Source organism: Pezoporus flaviventris, unplaced genomic scaffold, assembly GCF_033815535.1.
Source record: "Pezoporus flaviventris isolate CSIRO_AGI_PZ_B2104156 unplaced genomic scaffold, CSIRO_AGI_Pfla_v1 ptg000025l, whole genome shotgun sequence".
Taxonomy (NCBI): domain Eukaryota; kingdom Metazoa; phylum Chordata; class Aves; order Psittaciformes; family Psittacidae; genus Pezoporus; species Pezoporus flaviventris.
Window position 1 is genome coordinate 34,017,783 of NW_026892573.1, and position 21,321 is coordinate 34,039,103.

A 21,321-nucleotide genomic window follows, 5' to 3' on the forward strand; every position below is an offset into this window, starting at 1 on the left:
TTGTGGTCTGCCAGATGCAGGAATTCGGTGGTGGCTCAGGGGCATGCAATGGGATCACTGAAGGCAAAATAAGGCAAGAGGGAGAAGAGAATAAAACCAGAATCATGGAATCCCAGACTGGTTTGGGTTGAAGGGACCTTAAAGCTCATCCAGTTCCAACCCCTGCCACGAGCAGGGACCCCTTCCACTGGAGCAGCTTGCTCCAAGCCCCTGCGTCCAACCTGGCCTTGAACACTGCCAGGGATGGGGCAGCCACAGCTTCTCTGGGCACCCTGTGCCAGCGCCTCAGCACCCTCCCAGGGAAGAGCTTCTGCCTAAGAGCTCAGCTCAATCTCCCCTCTTTAAGCTTAACACACAAAGGCTCAACACTTCAGAGCTTCACAAACAAGGAGCCGAACTTTAACACAGCAAAGGACAGAAAAGCACTTGTGCACACAAGGAAAGCACAGGAACCCGGATCAAATAATTCCATGAATGTTGAATGGAAGATTTCGCTCAAGTCACTTCAGTTGCTATACAAGGGATGTCAGCATTTCGAAGACTGCCAAAGACATTCTGGCAGTAATAAAGAGGCACAAATGAATCGAGACATATGTTAAATATAAAGAAAACATCATTGAGCAAGATGGGATCTCATTGCTTTCAGAATTAGAATTTTATTAGTATGATAAACAGATGAAAAGGCAGATTTGAAAATTAAAGGCAAATATAGTGCTGGTTCACAGCAGGGAAGATCTACCTAAGATGGGACTGAAATCCCAGCACTGCACACTGCAGTATTATACCTTCACAGAATCTTAGACTGCCTTGGGTTGGAAGGGACCTTAAAGCTCATCAAGTTCCAACCCCCTACCATGGGCAGGGATACCTTCCACTAGAACAGCTTGCTCCAAGGCCCATATATAGTAAGAATAGCTCCAATATAGCAAGAGAGGATTCACTAAAACCACTCCCTCACACGCTGAGATATTCAACACGTGGGCGAGAAAACCCAGAGAGGACCAAAAACTGACTCACCTATGGAAAAGCCTTCAGATAAATCAAGCACCATAAAGACAAAGACTGTAACCACCACCTCCTAAGTACATACAATAAAACATCCTTAGCAGCAGCACAAAGATGACTGAATGAGTCCACATGCAAACGGGAATGATTAAAATATCTCTATCACAGGATATTGATATAAATGAGGAGCAATTCATGGCACCAAACTGCTTAAACCCTACCCTAAAACCTGGCATGACTTTTCTTCATGTATTTCTGTACCCCAATTCTTCTCTAGTATGGGCTTTCTGTATTTGATCCCACTGGTACTGAGATTACAAACCCCACATACACACAGGCTTCTCAACGCTGTCCCTGCTCTCAGTATTAGTGTTTTTTGCAGGATTAGGTATTTTATCTGCACATAAAAGCAACTCCATCTCCCAGACACACTGAAGGGCAGCGGTGGTGGTTCTTCAGTTTGATTTTCATTCCCTGCTCCCACAGCAGCGAATTGTGGGCACTTCTCCGCATGATATTTAATTAAAAGCTGTTCTGCTTCTGATTCTTTAGTCCCTTGGATACCAGCTCCATTGACCATTTATGCAGTGAAAGGAAATTCATAGAAAACCGGGCTTTTATTGTGCATCCAGAGCTGATGACAGTGTGATTTTGAGCAGGGAGACAGCCGGAGGTGCAGTTTGCTCTAAAAACACAGAAAGGTGAAATGTAAAAACACCTGAGAGAGGAAAAAGCCTGAATCAAGGAGTATTACATAGATTAACGCTGTACAAATACCATTTAATATAGCTTAAGGTATGTCAAACCCTTGATTTCTCTGGCACAGAGGCAGCTCTCCAGTGGCACCTCACTGATGCCAAAGCAGGACCCACTCCTACGTTGAAGCCTGGTATCAAAAAGAAGGGTTAAAAAGGGATCTTTGATTTCAACTACATCTCTTGCAGTCGGAGAGGGCTGATTAAACCACATCTTGTACAGGGATACACCCCAGTGCATGCATAAACACGGCTGGGATAATACAGGGATAAAAGCGGCTGGTTGAAGCATGCACCAGGGCTTTTTATATTGAGGTTGAGTTTATTCTATTTTAAAAGATAGAAAAATACCTGTGATCCTATCAGTAGCCTCTGGCCATGGGTCTAAAGAGCTGAAATCATATCTTAGCCTCAGCAAACTCATTACTGGCCGTTCTGATAACCTGAGTAGAGCAGCATTTATAACCCAGCCCGTATAACCACTGAGGAAAAACTCACTCCAGGTGTTTCTCAGCACAGGAGAAAAGGACAAGCTCCTGAGGACAACTGGTGATTTGTGCACAAACTGGGAAGGAAAAGTAGATTTCAATATCAGAAACCTGAGCAAAATAAAGAGGAGTGATGGGGTGATACCTACAGAAGAGCTGACACTGCATTGTCAAACCTCACTATAAAAAAAGGCAAAGAAGACAATACTACATGAGCAGGGCTGGACACACGCACACAGCAGAACAACCCCAGATGCTCTCCCATCTTTACTGGAAAATACTCTCCATTTAAACACACTGAATGCTTTAAAACTGCACAAAATGAGAAGCTCCTCAAACCGGCTTCAGTGTGCACTTGAGTCCAGACACCCCCCCATGTGCTGGGCTGCACTCCCAGAGCGTGAGCAGCAGCTCAGGGAGGGGATCCTGCCCCTCTGCTGTGTGAAGGGGAGACCTGAGAGCAGCTCCAGTGCCTGAAGGGGATGCAGGAAAGCTGGAGAGGGGCTTGGGACAAGGGCCTGTAGGGCCAGGCCAAGGGGAATGGCTTGAACCTGCCCCAGGGGAGACTGAGCTGAGCTCTCAGGCAGAAGCTCTTCCCTGTGAGGGTGCTGAGGCGCTGGCACAGGGTGCCCAGAGAAGCTGTGGCTGCCCCATCCCTGGCAGTGTTCAAGGCCAGGTTGGACACAGGGGCTTGGAGCAAGCTGCTCCAGTGGAAGGGGTCCCTGCCCGTGGCAGGGGTTGGGACTGGATGAGCTTTAAGCTCCCTTCCAACCCAAACCAGTCTGGGATTCTATTATCCTATGATCCTGTGACTCAGTTTCATTAAAATCCTTTCCCTGATATCAGCCCTTAAATTCACCCCTCTGAATAACTGTCATCAGCAGATACCAGCTCTTTGCTCCTCACCTTCTCTGGGCAGTTCATACACATCCCCACCAGCTGAGCCCCAGAGCAAAGTCCTGCCTGTCCCTGCAGCTCAGCCCCCCCACCTCTACTTTGGATCTTGGAACCAGTTATCTTTTACAGTGACCTTCATGCCATGACTGCTTAGTTTCTTTAAGTGCATGGTGAGAGGGGTTGCTGCTGTGTGTGAGTAAATTGATCTTGATTCCAAGCCCGCAGCTGTATCTTAGTGCTTTGCTCTGCAGATTTGCACCGCTTATCTCAGGTTTTTGTTTGCTCTCTTCCCTTCTGTGTCCCAGCCATTAGGAAGTTACACCAAGGTAAGGTGTAAGAGCTGAAAACCACCTCCTGAAATACTTCTTCAGTTTCTGGTATTTGTGCTCTTTCTGGTAAGCCACAGAGCTGAAGGTAGGTGTAACTTCCAAATTGAGACAGTAAATGTAGCTAAATTCAAGACATAGACTAAGTTACAAATGAAATACTCTCAGGCTTACAAACCTCTCTTGACACTAGACAGTGATGAGATTCCCTTCACTAAAACTTCACTGAAGCTGTTGAGCCTGGAGAAGAGAAGCTGCGTGGAGACCTCAGAGCAGCTTCCAGTATCTGAAGGGGGCCTATAAGGATGCTGGGGAGGGACTCTTCATTAGGGACTGCAGTGACAGGACAAGGGGTGATGGGTTCAAACTGAAACAGGGGAAGTTCAGGTTGGAGATAAGGAAAAAGTTCTTTCCTGTGAGGGTGCTGAGGCACTGGAATGGGTTGCCCAGGGAGGTTCTGAATGCTCCATCCCTGGCAGTGTTCAAGGCCAGGTTGCACAGAGCCTTGGGTGCCATGGTTTAGTGTGAGGTGTCCCTGCCCGTGGCACTGGGGTTGGAACTGGATGATCTTAAGGTCCTTTCCAACCCTAACTATTCTATGCTTCTATGACTCTAAAACCATTTCCTAAGCAAGCTGTAAAATTCCACCTCCAGCCCTCACAGGGTTGTACATAACAGGAATAAAGAGGGATTTACTCTTTCAACCAGCTTCTAATGTTGTGTTTCACAAAGTTTCTCCCTGATTATTCTTGGAGTTTATCCAGGTTCAGGATCGTGAAATGCTGCTGATTCATAGCAGGATTAGGATGTGCTGAGGAAGCATCGCTGGAATTTAGACTTGGTGTGAGCACGAGGGTAGCCTGGCTGATGGTATCAGCTTGTGTGTTCAGCACTGTGGGCTGCAGGAATAGGCACTATGTTAAATTCCATTCTTTAGCTGTATTTAGTGGTTTTTCATAGAATCACAGACTGGTTTCCTATAGCCCCTTCAGGCACTGGAGCTGCTCTCAGGTCTCCCCTTCAGGAGCCTTCTCTTCTCCAGGCTCACCCAGCCCAGCTCTCTCAGCCTGGCTCCAGAGCAGAGCTGCTCCAGCCCTCGCAGCAGCTCCATGGCCTCCTCTGGCCTCGCTCCAACAGGATCATACAATGGCTTGGAGCAAGCTGCTCTAGTGGAAGGTGTTCCTGTCCATGGCAGGGGGTTGGAACTGGGTGAGCTTTAAGGTCTCTTCCAACCCAAGCTGCTCTGTGATTCCATGATTTCTGAAAGCACAGGTACCCAGCTGTGTCTGGACAACCGCAGAACAGAAGTATTCTCATCCATAACCTGGAGCAGAGGCATTAATGGAGACAGCCTACATAGAAAGGAGACGGAGCGCAGAAGGACAATATAACTGATCCAAATGTCTTCCACCATTTGTAGTTTTAGAGAGAGGAACAAGAAGAAGTAATTTGTGTTTGTATTGAAACTTAGAAGAAAATACGCTTATACAATTGATGCTTTATGTATCCTGATGGCTGGTGCCATTATTGTCCCTTCCTTCACAGATGTCCCAACGGGCAATCAAAAAGGGTTTCACACTGTCAGTTTTTCCACTGCCATCACTTATAGTATGAAATAACAGCTCCAGAGAAACAAAAGGCTGGAAGAGAAGGAAGTGAAAAGCTCATCCTTAGGTTTTACAAAGCAGTCCCCACCTATTCCAGCAGCCAGTTAAGTACCATCACCTCCCTTTGCAATCAAACCCCTCTCTCTCTCTCTGGAGCCTACTGCAGGAACAGAATTGAACAACCCTCTTCTGCAATTGAAGACTTTGCTTCAGAGCACAGGGTGTGAATTGAAGGTGATGCAATGAATAGAGACCAGGGCAAAAGTAAGAGCACTAATACCAGCAATTAATCCTGCAGCACTGAGGAAGCCCCTAGCTAGCAGCTGGTTTGCCTTCAAACAGAAAGACCTCTGTGTGTGTCCCCTGGTTTCCACACCTGCAAAAATACCTTGGTGGTTATATGAAATCTTACTGCCTCAGCAGTGTGAAAATGCTTATTTAGAGGTATTACAGTACCAGAATAATTCATTTCTATGAAAACAAAAGGGGGGGGAGGCATTTGAAACACTGCACGCTTCATGAAAGCGCATTTTACCGTAGTGCACGAAGTTAAAACAAGGAGGATCTATCCAATCCCACATCGTAGGCTGTATTTTATATTGCTCTCAGGGAAAATAAAAGGGCAGCTAAATTCTCCTTGTCTATTCCCCTTTGTAAAATAAAAGGGAAGCTGAATCTTCACAGAATCATAGCAATCTCCACAATCTTCAATGGATTCATTTAAATCTACTGTATAATAGAACAAAGCACAGGGTCCATGCCAACTTCCGTAGATGACCTGCACAACCTCAACTTGTCAACCTCCTAATTGTAAAAACCAAGTTTCAAAGCATTAAAAACATATTGCCTCATTTCTTGAGGCTCTGGAGGTACCAAAACAGCCAGTAAGACACGTCTGCACAAACCATATCAGGCAGAAGCTTCACTCAAACTCTGAAATAGCTCAAGCTGTTTGAAAGAGGGACATGAAAATATAACACAGCTCATTTCGCTATTAAATCCCTAATATTTTAATTGCTTAGAAATAAAACCACAGAATGGCTGAGGTTGAAAGGGAGCTCTGGAGATCAACAGATCTAACCCTGGTCCTAACAGCCACGTGTACAGCACCTGAAATGCACTTCGAAATTCCTACAAATAACTTCCATAAAGTGGCCAACTAAGGAACAACTCTTGAGGATGAACAGCTTCAACTGAAACAAGGGGATGGAGAAGAGGTAGCTCAAGTCTTCCACCATTATATAGCCCTGCTATTATAAACACACAACAAACCCAGCAATTTTTACCTTTTATTGATATGCAATTATTGCTGGAGTGCAGGAGATCAGCTCTGAAGCTAAGAATCCCAGATTGGTTTGGGTTGGAAGGGACCTTAAAGCTCCTCCAGTTCCAACCCCTGCCATGGGCAGGGACCCCTTCCACTAGAGCAGCTTGCTCCAAGCCCCTGGGTCCAACCTGGCCTTGAACACTGCCAGGGATGGGGCAGCCACAGCTTCTCTGGGCACCCTGTGCCAGCGCCTCAGCACCCTCCCAGGGAACAGCTTCTGCCTAAGAGCTCATCTCAGTCTCCCCTATGGCAGGTTAAAGCCATTCCCCTTGGCCTGTCCCTACATCCCTTGTCCCAAGCCCCTCTCCAGCTTTCCTGCAGCCCCTTCAGGCACTGGAGCTGCTCTCAGGTCTCCCCTTCAGGAGCCTTCTCTTCTCCAGGCTGCCCCAGCCCAGCTCTCTCAGCCTGGCTCCAGAGCAGAGCTGCTCCAGCCCTCGCAGCAGCTCCATGGCCTCCTCTGGCCTTGCTCCAACAGCTCCACGTCCCTCTTGCATTGGGGGATATCTTCAGCTGTCGGACATCTTCACTTCTCTGACTTCAGATATAAGAGTAGAGGTGAATGATGATGTTTCACAAAGGGGATGTTCATTTACTCTTTTACGTATATGAACTGCTCTAGGGAAAGTTTAGGTTAGCTTTACAGAGGTACACACCATTCGAGTTTCATTCATGTTCCGTCACAGCCTCCGCAGCCTGGATGAATTAGTTCAGCTTTCTCCTGTATCATTTTCTATCCATCTAACAGCAGCATGTGCAGGTTTAACAGCACGTTTTCGTAACCAAAGCCCTGAAACATGGGCACATCATCCCAGAAGTCTGCTTTCCATAAAAGATTCTTACAGAAGTAAAAATTGTATCATCCTTATACCTGATTATAGTTGCATATTTTTATACAGGTAGATAGTGCATTATCCTTCTCATAGAATCAATCAGGTTAGAAAAGACCTTTAAGATCATCGCATCCAACCGTTCCCCCAGGACTGCCAAGTCCATCCCTAAACCACGTCACTAAGAGCAAACCCATCTCCCCTCATGGCTGGCCCTCCCCTCACGACTTACCCCTTATCCCTCATGGCCACTCCTCCTCTCTCCTCATGACTACCCCTTACCCCCTATGGTTACCCCTCTCCCACTGTCTGACATCTCTGATGCATCCCCAGCACTGGTGGAATCCTTCTTATCCAGAAGACAACTCTTCCATAAGCACACAGAAAAATTCCCATTCCCAAATCCCACCTCCAGCCATATTCACCGGAGGCAATCACACTGATGCTCTCTTCTACCTTGGTCAAACAGAAATTACCAACAAAACTCAAACCCATTAAACCAACCCCAGACAGAAAATGCCTTTCAAGACACTACTATAAAGAGAAGAAACCGGATTTGATGGGAAAAGTGCAAGTTTCAAGCTAGGCTGTTTGGACAGACAATCAAAAAGCAAACACAGATGTACTTGGCATCCTGAGCAGAAATAAATCCAGGAAACCTGGGACCTCCCAAATTTCTCATCCCAGAAAGTATGTGACCAGCCCTTGCTAAGTGTTCTTTATAGTTTAAATTCCCTCTTTATGGTTTGTGAAAGTAAAAAAGAAAGGCTTCAAGCCACATTTGTACACAATCAGAGCTAAGAAAACCAGAGCTGAGGGGGGGGGGTTCATAAACCTCCAGTCTTCCTCCTACTCAATTAGTTTCTGTTTGCAACCAAGATGGAATCTGCTTTTCTTCGGGTTGAAAATATGACAAACTACCCTGGAAACAGCAAAAAAGGCAGAACATTGAGTGTATTGCCAGCGAAAGGAACAGCAGTGGGAGTACGGCAGGCAGAAAATACAGGATAATGAATTAAGTCCATGCACTCATCAGAACTATTTTGGTGACTGAAAGGAACGTTTTACATAGAGAAATTAAAATGCAAATCAATGCACAGGGTTTGCTCCTGCACTGTACTTACCCTGGATTTCCAATTCCTGTGTGATATTCATTTTGATGATGATATCAATGATGGTGATGTCCCTAACTTACCAAACCCTATTTTATGATATAACCATGGAATCCCAGACTGGTTTGGATGGAAGGGAGCTTAAAGCTCATCCAGTTCCAGTCCCTTGCCACAGGCAGGGACACCTTCCACTAGGGCAGCTTGCTCCAAGCCCCAGAGTTAATTCCTTTTAATAGACATGGATATCTCCCACCATAAAGCTCATTGAACAGACTGATCTCACTTTTCATGGGAAACACTGAAAAACGATCATCCAGTTGCTCAGATGCAACCAACAGGATGCAGACCTGTGAACGCTACTACATTAAGTCGCAATAGTTTCTGAGACCAAGAAGCCAAACCACTGTGACCACTTACACTGGAATTGCAACACCCAAACTGCCCAAGTATGTCTTGACTACTTCACACTTGTAATTAGGACGGTCATTTGCATGCATGAATTCTAGGGAATTATAATGGATACCATCACACAAATTTCTTCCACATTCTGGCTTCAATTCAGAATTGTACTTTGGAAATGTACTCGCATCTCTCCCGGTGTTTTACAGCAAAGGGAATCACAGAATGCTTTGGGTTGGAAAGGACCTTGAAATCATCCAGTTCCGAGCCCCTGGAAATAACAGTTCTGTTGAATTCCCCCAGAAACTTCATTATTTGGTTGAAAACTTTCACCTTGGCAGCAAACAAACGTGGAATTACACCGAAATGTCACTGAGTGCTCTGGAAAACGCCTGAGGAGGGTTTATTACTTCAGTGGTAGAACCAATCCAGTAAGCAAGTGGAGGACGACATCCTCAAGAAACCTGGAGAGGGGCTTTGAACAAGGGCCTGTAGGGCAGGGCAAGGGGAATGGCTTGAACCTGCCCGAGGGGAGACTGAGCTGAGCTCTTAGGCAGAAGCTCTTCCCTGGGAGGGTGCTGAGGCGCTGGCACAGGGTGCCCAGAGAAGCTGTGGCTGCCCCATCCCTGGCAGTGTTCAAGGCCAGGTTGGACACAGGGGCTTGGAGCAAGCTGCTCTAGTGGAAGGTGTCCCTGCCCATGGCAGGGGTTGGAGCTGGATGAGCTTTAATGTCCCTTCCAACCCAAACCACCCTGGGATCCTATGATTTCCACACTATGAGACAAATCCTAGCAATTTAGTTATATATTTACCAAAGGAGTAAGCCATACAAACACCAGCAGCACCCACTTCCTTAGCTCATGCAGACTTCTTTGCTTGTAGAATATATTTATCACGTTAGCACCACATCTTTTACTACTTTGCAGCTACCACTTGGATTCTTCTCCTCCATCGGCCTCAGTAACCTCGCATTCCCCTTCTCCCGTCTCTTCCTTGAGAGAAGAGACAGGACTGGTTGATAAAAGGCCTTTTATCTGTCTAAAACTGAACAAATCTCCTACTGTGTATGTAAGGTCTTACACTGAATCATCATTCATGGCAGATTTGACTTAAACATTCTCTCTCTGCGGGGTTTTTTTAGCTGTCAACACGGTCTGGTTTGTAGAGGTCTGGTTGCAGGGTTGCAAAGGGGAAGAAGGAATTATGGCTTTTAAAAATAGGTAAGAACATGTCTACTGTACCCTTTCAAGTAAACCCTTTTATGATAAAACAGCCAAGAAGCACTGCCCAGTTTACCTGACGTCCGTCTAACACAATGCTAGGTGTCAAGTGAACTGCTGGGATCACGACTGCTGAGAACTGGAGACCTTATCCTTAGTAAAGTTAAGGTATAATAACCAGAGAGATGTGAAGAGTGAGAATAACTGCTCAGAAACATCACTACCTATAATACAAGGAGTCACACAGAGTCCAAAACTGCTGTATAGAAGGCGCAAACAAACATTTCTTTGTAGCCCCATAGAAGAAAGTAGTAACACCTCTTATGGATTACCTTGGTCTGCCTAAGAATCGAAACCCAGCTGAACTGCAGAAAACTTCCTCAGCTGAATTAGCTACCTGAACTTCAGGGTGAAACAAGGGATGCAATTCTACATCCCTTTATCTATCCAGGACTTCTTTTCTTTAAACAAACCTTTTCTTTACAATCCCACTCTCCAGAGCATCCTCCCCAGACAACGCAGGAATTGCTGGTTGTACCCTAAATTGTGGCCTTTGGATTGTAACAGAGAAGGTGCTCATTTGGGAAAGCAGCAGTGTTATCCTGGAATACAAAAAAATTTTACTTTAAATTTAGGGCTCCAGAATAAATGCAGGACTAAGAAAGCTCAGAAATGCAACAAGAAACCAGAAGAAGGCTAAAAGACAAATGGCTTTTGAACTTCTTACGGTGTGCTAGAAAATAGGAGGAAGGGATGCAGGTGATGCTCATCCGCCAAATATTGGCCTGTTTCCTAGAAGCTTTGGGGATTTAAAACAAAACACAATGCACATAAAGAGTATATGAGGGTGCTGAGGCGCTGGCACAGGGTGCCCAGAGAAGCTGTGGCTGCCCCATCCCTGGCAGTGTTCAAGGCCAGGTTGGACACAGGGGCTTGGAGCAAGCTGCTCCAGTGGAAGGGGTCCCTGCCCGTGGCAGGGGTTGGAACTGGATGTGCTGTAAGGTCCCTTCCAACCCAAACCCTTCTATGCTTGTATGAACTCCACAGACTGAAGGATACACGGCCCAGTTCACTAAATCTTAACGACTGAGTAAAAAATGAATACCTTTTAAGACTAAAGCTCTCATCTGAAAGCAGAACCACTCACATGCATCAGAACTGCAGGCAGTGGATGCTTATGAGTGCAGTAATTGGAAAGAAAAATAAGGGCTAAAAGCAGGCAAAGAGAAATTCGCTTGCATCAGTTCAGCAAAACCTGCAGTTTCTTTCTGAAGGGCTTTCTTTGTAGGAACAGTGTAAGTTGAAGCTTAGCAACCCCTTTCGAAGGAACTCGATGTTTTCAGTGAAAACAGGAGCTGACAGTCCACCTCTGTTCTTAGGGCAATATTATTTTAACCTAAAGAATTCCATAAAGCCTGCAGCAGAGAGCTGTGCAGCTTCTAAAGGCTGCCTTTGAACACGCCTTTTAAATGGACAAGTATTTCAGTTAAAGGCATTTTCGTTTTCCACCTAAGAGAACATGTTGTCAGTGAGACAAGCCCTAAATCAGATACCTGATATTCCCCCCCCCCCCCCCCCCCCCCGCCCCATCCCTGCTTTAAATGCTGACATGGGTTTCTTGGGGAAAGAAAAACTACACCAACAACTGAATGCACAATCTACATAAAAAGAGAAGGGCACTGATAATATTGTTTGGAATGTCACACGTAGACCCACAGCCTTTGTTCCAGGCCAAGTATATTATATTAAATGTTAAAGGGACATTTAATAGAGAGAATTCTAAAGAGCTTCTTGTTTGGGGGGGAAAAAGGGTAACGTGCACTAAGGGGTTGAGCTGTGACAAGTGCAGAATTGTATCGATAATCCCATTAGAACACCTGATTTGTCCAACTTGTCTCTACAAGTTATTCTAAAATCCACAATAGTCTATTTAAGCATTTATGAAATGAGGCAGATCATGTCTTTGTAGCATTCAGGGCCACTGATTCTCCATGCTTTGTTGGAAAGAATGGGGTGAATAGCTCTTAAAGTCTTACACTTCATTTTCTTCAACCTCTGCTTGATATCCTGGTGTTCTGAATGGTGTTGGGCTATAGGAGAGGATAATACAAAGGTGGGATCAAGCAGGTGTTTGCTTTCTGGAAGCAGCAAGTTCTGCTGATGGATTATTCTTCAGCATCATGGCTTAAAGGACCAAGGCAGGTCATCAATATGCATGATCTCTGCATCAGGCAGTGACTGGGAAGCTGTATGGATCCTTTCCTGGAAAAGGGAAAGCCTGCCAAGCTGAGATTTCAGGCAAGCCAATAAAACAGTCCAGGCTCCAGAGGTACCTGACATCATGTACACACATTCCATGCCAAAGAGGAGATTATTTAGGAAAATGGAAAGGAATAAAGACACTTATTTAAAGCAATTACTCATTAATGAATACATACTGCCCATAATCCAGGTTGAAAATGAAGTTTTCCTCTTGGTTTTGTGCCCTAAGTGCATGAATCCAAACCTCTTCTGAGAGAGGACCACTTATTGATGTGATTCTCTCCCTCTGCTGCACTCCGGGGAGACCCCCCCTGCAGCCCTGATCCAGCTCTGGAGCAGCAGCACAAGAGGGACGTGGAGCTGTTGGAGCGAGGCCAGAGGAGGCCATGGAGATGCTGCAAGGGCTGGAGCAGCTCTGCTCTGGAGCCAGGCTGAGAGAGCTGGGCTGGGGCAGCCTGGAGAAGAGAAGGCTCCTGAAGGGGAGACCTGAGAGCAGCTCCAGTGCCTAAAGGGGCTGCAGGAAAGCTGGAGAGGGGCTTGGGACAAGGGCCTGTAGGGCCAGGCCAAGGGGAATGGCTTGAACCTGCCCGAGGGGAGACTGAGCTGAGCTCTTAGGCAGAAGCTCTTCCCTGTGAGGGTGCTGAGGCGCTGGCACAGGGTGCCCAGAGAAGCTGTGGCTGCCCCATCCGTGGCAGTGTTCAAGGCCAGGTTGGACACAGGGGCTTGGAGCAAGCTGCTCCAGTGGAAGGGGTCCCTGCCTGTGGCAAGGGTTGGAGCTGGGTGAGCTTCAAGGTCCCTTCCAACCCAAACCAGTCTGGGATTCTGTGACTCCTCAAGTTCTGTGCAATACTACTGATTAAATAGAATGAAGCTGCCTCCAAACTACTGACAGGCTTCTGAGTAATGACCATCGAGCCTCTGAAGCATCAGGGATCAGTCATGAAGCCAGTGGGAGCCAGGCTGGATGTGGCTTTATAAAGAGATCTAAAACAGTGCACTAAAGACATTGAAAATCTCAAGAGAAAGACTATACTGAGAGATTTCAGAGATATAAAGGGCTTTTTTAATGATTTTTTGTCTGCTCTTAAACTAGACAGCAAAGATACAGCCGCCACCTGCAGACATGAGGAAGCTCATGGATGGAAAAGTTTCCCTCTGGATTTCTCCTAACATTCTCTACAGAAAGCTTGCAAATTCAACAAATCCAGAGCTGGATTTCAAAGGCATTCACTGTCTCCAAACCAACTGCTATCAAGTACATCCACATATAGCAATCATTCATCTCCCTGCCCAGCACAGAAATCTCTACATAGTCTCCTCATTTACTACAAGAGGAAGTTTCTCTGCAGAGGAACCATGGAATGAGAGCCAAGTTTCATCAAAAGATAAGCCTGAGAAATAACTCCTTTCTGTATGTGTGCTTACTACCAACTAAATCCTTCCTCACATGATCTGGAATACAGAAGTCCCTTAATTCCCTAAAAGATAAAGTCCTAAAAATACATCTTTTCCCCACCCTGAGGGCTTATTTCACTGATAGCTTTGACTGGTTGATTAGAGAAGTCACTGGTTTCAGGCACAAATCAAACCCCAGACAAACATCGTCAGTAGCACAGCAATACTCTAGAGGGAGATTTGCCACAGCAGTAAAGCTAACATCCTCCTCCAAGGAAGAAAGAAGTCAGTCAGGTTCATGGGTTAACAAAACAGGCTATTGACCAGTCAACCTATGGCTGCCTTGTGTTTGTCACCAAGGCAGGGACCCACCCTTAAAGTCCACAATCTCTTCCTGCTCTCCCTGAGGCCACAGTAACCTTCTGTATCCTCCAGGCTGAAAAGAACGCCAGCTTTCTGTCCAGACGACAGGGAATGAGCTAATAAGCACAGACACAGGCTGGGGGAGCCTGGATGGAGCAGCCTGAGGAGCAGGACTTGGGGTGCTGGGTGAGGAGAAGCTCCCCATGACCCGGCTTCAGTGTGTGCTTGAGCCCAGAACCCCCCTGTGTGCTGGGCTGCACCCCCAGAGCGTGAGCAGCAGCTCAGGGAGGGGATCCTGCCCCTCTGCTGTGTGAAGGGGAGACCTGAGAGCAGCTCCAGTGCCTAAAGGGGCTGCAGGAAAGCTGGAGAGGGGCTTGGGACAAGGGCCTGTAGGGACAGGCAAAGGGGGAATGGATGAGCTTTAATGTTCCTTCAAAAACAAACCATTTGTGATTCTATGATATAATCACAGAACGCTCAGGATACTTGGTTTTCACAGAACCGGGATATGGAGCTCTGTATTTCACCATGAGGGCTCCCCCCCTCCTCATGAAAAACAAATTCTACTTAAATTAACAGCATAACAACAAATATCTTTCACCTTGGCAGCAAACAAATGTGGAATTACACCAAAATGTCACCAAGTGCTCTGGAAAACACTTGAGGAGGGTTTATTACTTCAGTGGTAGAACCAATCCAGTAAGCAAGTGGAGGACAACATCCTCAAGAAACCTGGAGAGGGGCTTGGGACAAGGGCCTGTAGGGCAGGACAAGGGGAATGGCTTTAACCTGCCCGAGGGGAGACTGAGCTGAGCTCTTAGGCAGAAGCTCTTCCCTGTGAGGGTGCTGAGGCGCTGGCACAGGGTGCCCAGAGAAGCTGTGGCTGCCCCATCCCTGGCAGTGTTCAAGGCCAGGTTGGACACAGGGGCTTGGAGCAAGCTGCTCCAGTGGAAGGGGTCCCTGCCTGTGGCAGGGGTTGGAGCTGGATGAGCTTTAATGTCCCAAACCAGTCTGGGATCCTGTGATAGGCTGCACTTCACTCACAGCTGCCGACAGGAATGTGTGGGTACAAACTGTACCACCTTCTATTTCTCTATACTTTAAAGTGGTTTAAATGTCTCAAGTTTCATTGCAACAGGAACCAACACCAGTGACCTGTCCACGCTCAGATCACAGATCAGATAGCTGCTTTTCCTGAGCTCACACATCTCTTCAACATTCATCTGACCACCCGAAAGGCAGGCAGGAAGAGAAATCGTAAGTCAGTGGCTTTTTCCTTTCTTTCAGCTCAACAGAAGCTCCTTCTTGCTCCTCAGCCTAAATTCAAAGCTGTAATATAGCTCATAGAATGAACTTTCCCACTTGGTTTCCTCAGTGCCCTCAGCTGATGTATTACAGTTAGCAATTGATTAGCATGCACTGAAACGGGGAGCATGTTTCACAGCTCAACCTCTTTGAGATGACTTGTACACTCATAGAGGTGGACCATGCTGATTGCCTGGAGTCACGTTTTACTCCAACACAGTGAGAGCCAAAGATGGACCAAAACCAAAGCATGACAAAACAGGACATGGAATCATAGAATCCCAGACTGGTTTGGGTTAACAGAACCTTAAGCTCCTCCAGCTCCAACCCCTGCCACAGGCAGGGACCCCTTCCACTAGAGCAGCTTGCTCCAAGCCCCTGTGTCCAACCTGGCCTTGAACACTGCCAGGGATGGGGCAGCCACAGCTTCTCTGGGCACCCTGGGCCAGCGCCTCAGCACCCTCCCAGGGAAGAGCTTCTGCCTAAGAGCTCATCTTCATCTCCCCTGTGTGTTCCCAGCATGGGACACAGACTGCGAAAGGCTCCTGTTGTGTTAAAACTGTTAAAGAATAATACAAAGTACAGCAGAGGTGCAATTACAACCTGAAACGAAGTAACAACACCATTTTACCTCCTTCACAAGCTCAGGAAAACAGTGTTTTATCAGGCATTCACTAAGTTGCTCTTTCAGCTAACAAAAGAGTATTCCTGCCTCCTGATTTCAGCCAGCTTATTAATCATGAGAACAGCTAATAATACTCTATAAAACTGCAATTTAAATGCTATTAACTAGGAATCCTGCTAATGGGAAATGAAAGCCTGTTCAAGCTCTCAATTTCTGAATATTAAGGTGAGCCTCAAATGTCTATTTAATGATGCAGTACTGAAAATACCACTGAAACCTCTCCATGCATATCCACAACAGAGCCAGAAAGGCCTTCACAACGGGAGGGCTGATGCATCAAATGCTTCTCCCATTTATACCATGGCACAGCCAAAAAAGCCAGGGAAGAAGCCACCAGAGGCAGGTAATAAGCACTGGAACCAGCTTGAAATCACTTCAACAGGTACAATATGGTGAAGAGACCGAGTAAAACCAACTGCCTTGGTAAAAGGAGCCATGGCATAACTTACATACAGGTTCTGATACATCACATGCATTCAAGATACCTGAGGAAATTATCAACACTGCCCCATGTGTTTCATGAGCATCTGTATAGGTATTACTCCAAACAAAAGCACTTTGTGCAGTGAAACTTGGCACCAAGCACTGGGCAGCAGAACACAACTTCTTTTAACCAACAAAGCATTCAGTTCTGGGCAATTGGTTTTCACTGTCCACCACTATTTATCTCTTTCACTTGCCAAAAAGTCCTAAGTAAGAATATTCTGAGTCCTCTGAGAGTGACAAGAGGCTTTTGGACAGAGCCTGTGAAAAGATGTCGAAATCCTGCTTCAGAAACCTCCAGTTTCCTTTAGACCAGGTTCAAAAGGAAGATTCCCCCATTGATGAATCCGACTTCACATTTCTTTTGCAGCACAATTCCTCTCCCCCCCGAAACCAAGGCTCGATGTGGAATTTTATTACCATCTCCAACACAGAAATCCTTTTCACAGGCCCAAGAAGAAACATCCAACGTTGTTCCTGAACTGGGCACTTATCAGCAAAACCAAGGAAGCGAGCCCAAAGCCCTCATTCATAGAAGCAGGCATTGAAGGGATGTCAAATGATGCAGCTGGATTGCTGGAAAGCTGAGGGGGGGGGGGTGTTTAAATGCAAGGTATTGAAAGCCTCAGTTGTTAAGACTGAGCCTTCTGAATCTGAGAACGTAATTATTTTTCCAGCTTATCCAGACTATTCCCTAAAAGCAGCGACTGCTGCATATAAAACACATTCCTGGTGCAGAATGGATAAGTGTATCAAGAATGAACTTAAATTCAATGTCATTACAAAAAATCCTTACAAAACTCACTAAAGAACACATACTTTTAATCAAAGGTTCAGGAGGCATCTATTGATTCTGTCAATGAAAAATTGTTGCTCTGAATCAAATCAAGTGCAACTGCCAATGGAATCGATAGATGCTGATGCCAGTCCGTGTACAGCGGAGGAAGAGGAGCAGCAATAACTGCAGATCCTCAGAGCACTACTGTCAACATCTGGATTGAATTCAGTGCAAATTTCATGTGATTTACAAAGTGGTTTCAGCTGAGTTTGAGGGCTCAGACTCCCTACAGGAGATGTAGGGCTAGAAAAAACATTCAGCACAGACAACACAATCCTCTTTCATCATAGAATCATAGAATAGTTAGGGTTGGAAAGGACCTTAAGATCATCCAGTTCCAAACCCCCTGCCATGGGCAGGGACACCTCACACTAGACCATGGCACCCAAGGCTCTGTCCAACCTGGCCTTGAACACTGCCAGGGATGGAGCATTCACAGCTTCCCTGGGCAACCCATTCCAGTGCCTCAGCACCCTAACAGGAAAGGATTTCCTCCTTATATCCAACCTGAACTTCCCCTGTTTCAGTTTGAACCCATCACCCCTTGTCCTATCACTGCAGTCCCTAATGAAGAGTCCCTCCCCAGCATCCTTGTAGCCCCCTTCACACACTGGAAGCTGCTCTGAGGTCTCCACGCAGCTTCTCTTCTCCAGGCTCAACAGCCCCAACTTCCTCAGCCTGGCTCCATACAGGAGCTGCTCCAGCCCCTGCCCATCCTCGTGGCCTCCTCTGGATTTGTTCCAACAGTTCCATGTCCTTTTTATGTTGAGGACACCAGAACTGCACACAGCGCTGCAAGTGGGGTCTCACGAGAGCAGAGTAGCAAAGCCAGGCCAGCAGCGATGTTTGCTCTGGGCAGACCTGGGGGTGATGCAGCACTAACAGGAGGCTTAACCCAACAAGTCACAAACTACAGGTAGGGACACCCAAGCAACAGCTTCCCTTTTCACATCACTCTGTCCCTGCCCCAACACCAACAACTGTAACATCAGGCACATCCCCAGTTGTATTTATTGTATATTGAGTTCCACAAGCTCCTTTGCTTCTATTTGATTCAACTTCTAATCTGTTTTAAAATAAATTAATGCCTTTTTAAGCTGTTGGACTTGGACTTAAGCTCCAAGAGCCTCCCCTGTAAATGAAGGAGGCAGCTGTACCCTTATGAGATGCTTTCTAATTTTGGAAGCAGGGAGGAAAAAAAAAAAAAAAAAAAAAAAAAATCAATCCTCCCTCCTTTCTCCCAAACAAATCAGAATTCATTCCACTCCCTATCACCAGCAAGAGGCCAAATCTGGCTGCTTTTATTGCAGATGAATGGGAAGCTGCTCCTCCTGAAGAATGGGAATGTAAATTTACATTGGCCCGAGGATGCCACAACCCATTTCCTCTCCCTCCAGTTGACCTGATTTTACTTTTTTTGCTCAGGTTTCACACTAACTTCTGAGAAAACCTCAAAGAGGGCCCTGACTTTGTAACGCTTTGAAAAGAATAATATGAAAAATGGTTTCTGTACACAGGAACTTCCTCGAGTCAAAACATCCATGAAAACACGGAACAGGTCTAAGTCCTGCATAGGCCAAACTGTCCAAACTGGAGCTTCAAGAGGTACTTTCATAGTGACTTACAGAAAGGGTAAATGAAAAACCCTACAGACCTAATGAATTACATCAAGAGAACGCCATAGATAATAAAATTACTCTAGAACCTACCTGTGCATATTCCTTCTCGATTGCTGCTCTTTTCTGACTGAATGCTCTGAAAAAGAAGAAAAGAAATCCATTAATACATAAATCAAAATACTAAAAATTCAATTATTTAATTAAAAAGATTTGGACTTGGGGTGCTGGGTGAGGAGAAGCTCCCCATGACCCGGCTTCAGTGTGCGCTTGAGCCCAGAACCCCCCCGTGTGCTGGGCTGCACCCCCAGAGCGTGAGCAGCAGCTCAGGGAGGGGATCCTGCCCCTCTGCTCTGTGAAGGGGAGACCCCCCCTGCAGCCCTGATCCAGCTCTGGGGCAGCAGCACAAGAGGGATGTGGAGCTGTTGGAGCGAGGCCAGAGGAGGCCATGGAGCTGCTGCGAGGGCTGGAGCAGCTCTGCTCTGGAGCCAGGCTGAGAGAGCTGGGCTGGGTGAGCCTGGAGAAGAGAAGGCTCCTGAAGGGGAGACCTGAGAGCAGCTCCAGTGCCTAAAGGGGCTGCAGGAAACTTAGAGAGGGGCTTTGGACAAGGGCCTGTAGGGACAGGCAAAGGGGGAATGGACGAGCTTTAAAGTCCCTTCAAAAACAAACCATTTGTGATTCTATGATATAATCACAGAACATTCAGGATACTTGGTTTTCACAGAACCGGGATATGGAGCTCTGTATTTCACCATGAGGGCTCCCCCCCTCCTCATGCAAAACAAATTCCACTTAAATTAACAGCAAAACAACAAATATCACAAGCTGGAAGCCTGAGATATCCCCTAAAAACCTGCTACATTGAATGGTTTACACTGGAGAAGAGAAACAAAAGCATCCAACTGGCCTTACTGTACTACTACAAAACACCCTGCGAAGCAAATCTGCTTGCAAACCCAACCAAGATCTTGGACCTGGCAGGACTGCAAGCTCCAGCATGAAGAACACGTCTTGTACAGTAGCACCTCCCTCAATTAGAAACGTTTCGAGTTGGTTCTGTGCTCTAAATGGGGATTTGGAATGAAAACTGGCAAGGCAGCACATCATTTGACTTATACAATACTTGAATTGGTGTTTGATCTGTGTTTTGGTGAATTAATATAATGGTAAATCCTGAAGGAGCAGCAGGATGAGGCGCCGCATCCCTTGAAGCCGGTGTTCTCCGCTGCTTTGTGACTGCATTTCCCTCCATTAGCCAAACACAAAGCTGGATTTAACCTCGGGACAGTTTAGACAGGAATCCTTTTATGACAGCTATAAATATATTACAAAACATGATGAAATATGAGGCTCAAGTAGCCACATTTCCCAGGAGAAAATTCTTTGGAGCAAGGGAACCAAAAACAAAAGTCTGACTAAGAAATACATCATCGCTCCTTAACCTGGGAAACCTGAACACTTTCATGGGTATCCTGATTTTATGGGCAAAGCTGGGATATTCTTAACCTTATTGTTGTTCCAGATGGAATTTCATGTTTATTCATATAAGGAAACATTTGGTTCCACGAGCTAATAAAACGTTCTCTAACTGCTACTGAAAAGCTTGTAAGAAATGAATTAGTGGCTCTGCAGGGAAGCAGGAATGGTATTTTGGGATCCTTTAAATTGGGAAGTATTAATATCTGCTATTGCAGCCCTTCACAAATTAAGCATTAGTTAGTGCAGAGAACAGAACTGGACAGCCAAATAAGAATCCTAGATTAGTTTCTGGAAAGCAGATCCTAAACATCATCTTTATCTTGCAAACTGTGAATTCCCTTTGACCCCTTAAAAATCATTTTTAAGCATTTAAAGACTTTGACTGCTTAAAAAGAGGGTGAGAAAGAATAAGTACAGTCATAGAATCCCAGACTGGTTTGGGTTGAAAGGACCTTAAAGCTCCTCCAGCTCCAACCCCTGCCACGGGCAGGGACCCCTTCCACTAGAGCAGCTTGCTCCAAGCCCCTGTGTCCAACCTGGCCTTGAACACTGCCAGGGATGGGGCAGCCACAGCTTCTCTGGGCACCCTGTGCCAGCGCCTCAGCACCCTCACAGGGAAGAGCTTCTGCCTTATCTCCAACCTAAACTTTCCCTGTTTCAGTCTGAACCCATCACCCCTTGTCCTATCACTACAGTCCCTGATGAAGAGTCCCTCTCCAGCATCCTTGTAGCCCCCTTCACACACTGGAAGCTGCTCTGAGGTCTCCACACAGCTTCTCTTCTCCAGGCTCAACAGCCCCAATGTTCTCAGCCTGTCAAGAAAATATTCAACAATATTTGGTGTCTATAAGTTGTAAGCATTTTCCATCTAAGTCTAATACTGCGCACAATCCTCAAACTGCAGGAAAATCCTGACTTAAGTTCTCCAAAAC

The 21,321-nt window shown here is 46.2% G+C and overlaps 1 protein-coding gene across 2 annotated transcripts in view; it reads right to left on the reverse strand.

The window, feature by feature from the left end:
* FCHSD2 (FCH and double SH3 domains 2) overlaps positions 1-21,321 on the reverse strand; it is a 147,752-nt gene that overhangs the window by 98,340 nt on the left and 28,091 nt on the right. For both annotated transcript variants that reach the window (XM_061458121.1, XM_061458122.1), the window contains exon 3: positions 19,004-19,049. In XM_061458121.1, the coding sequence (XP_061314105.1) occupies positions 19,004-19,049 (46 nt within the window). The remainder of the gene's footprint in view (positions 1-19,003; positions 19,050-21,321) is intronic.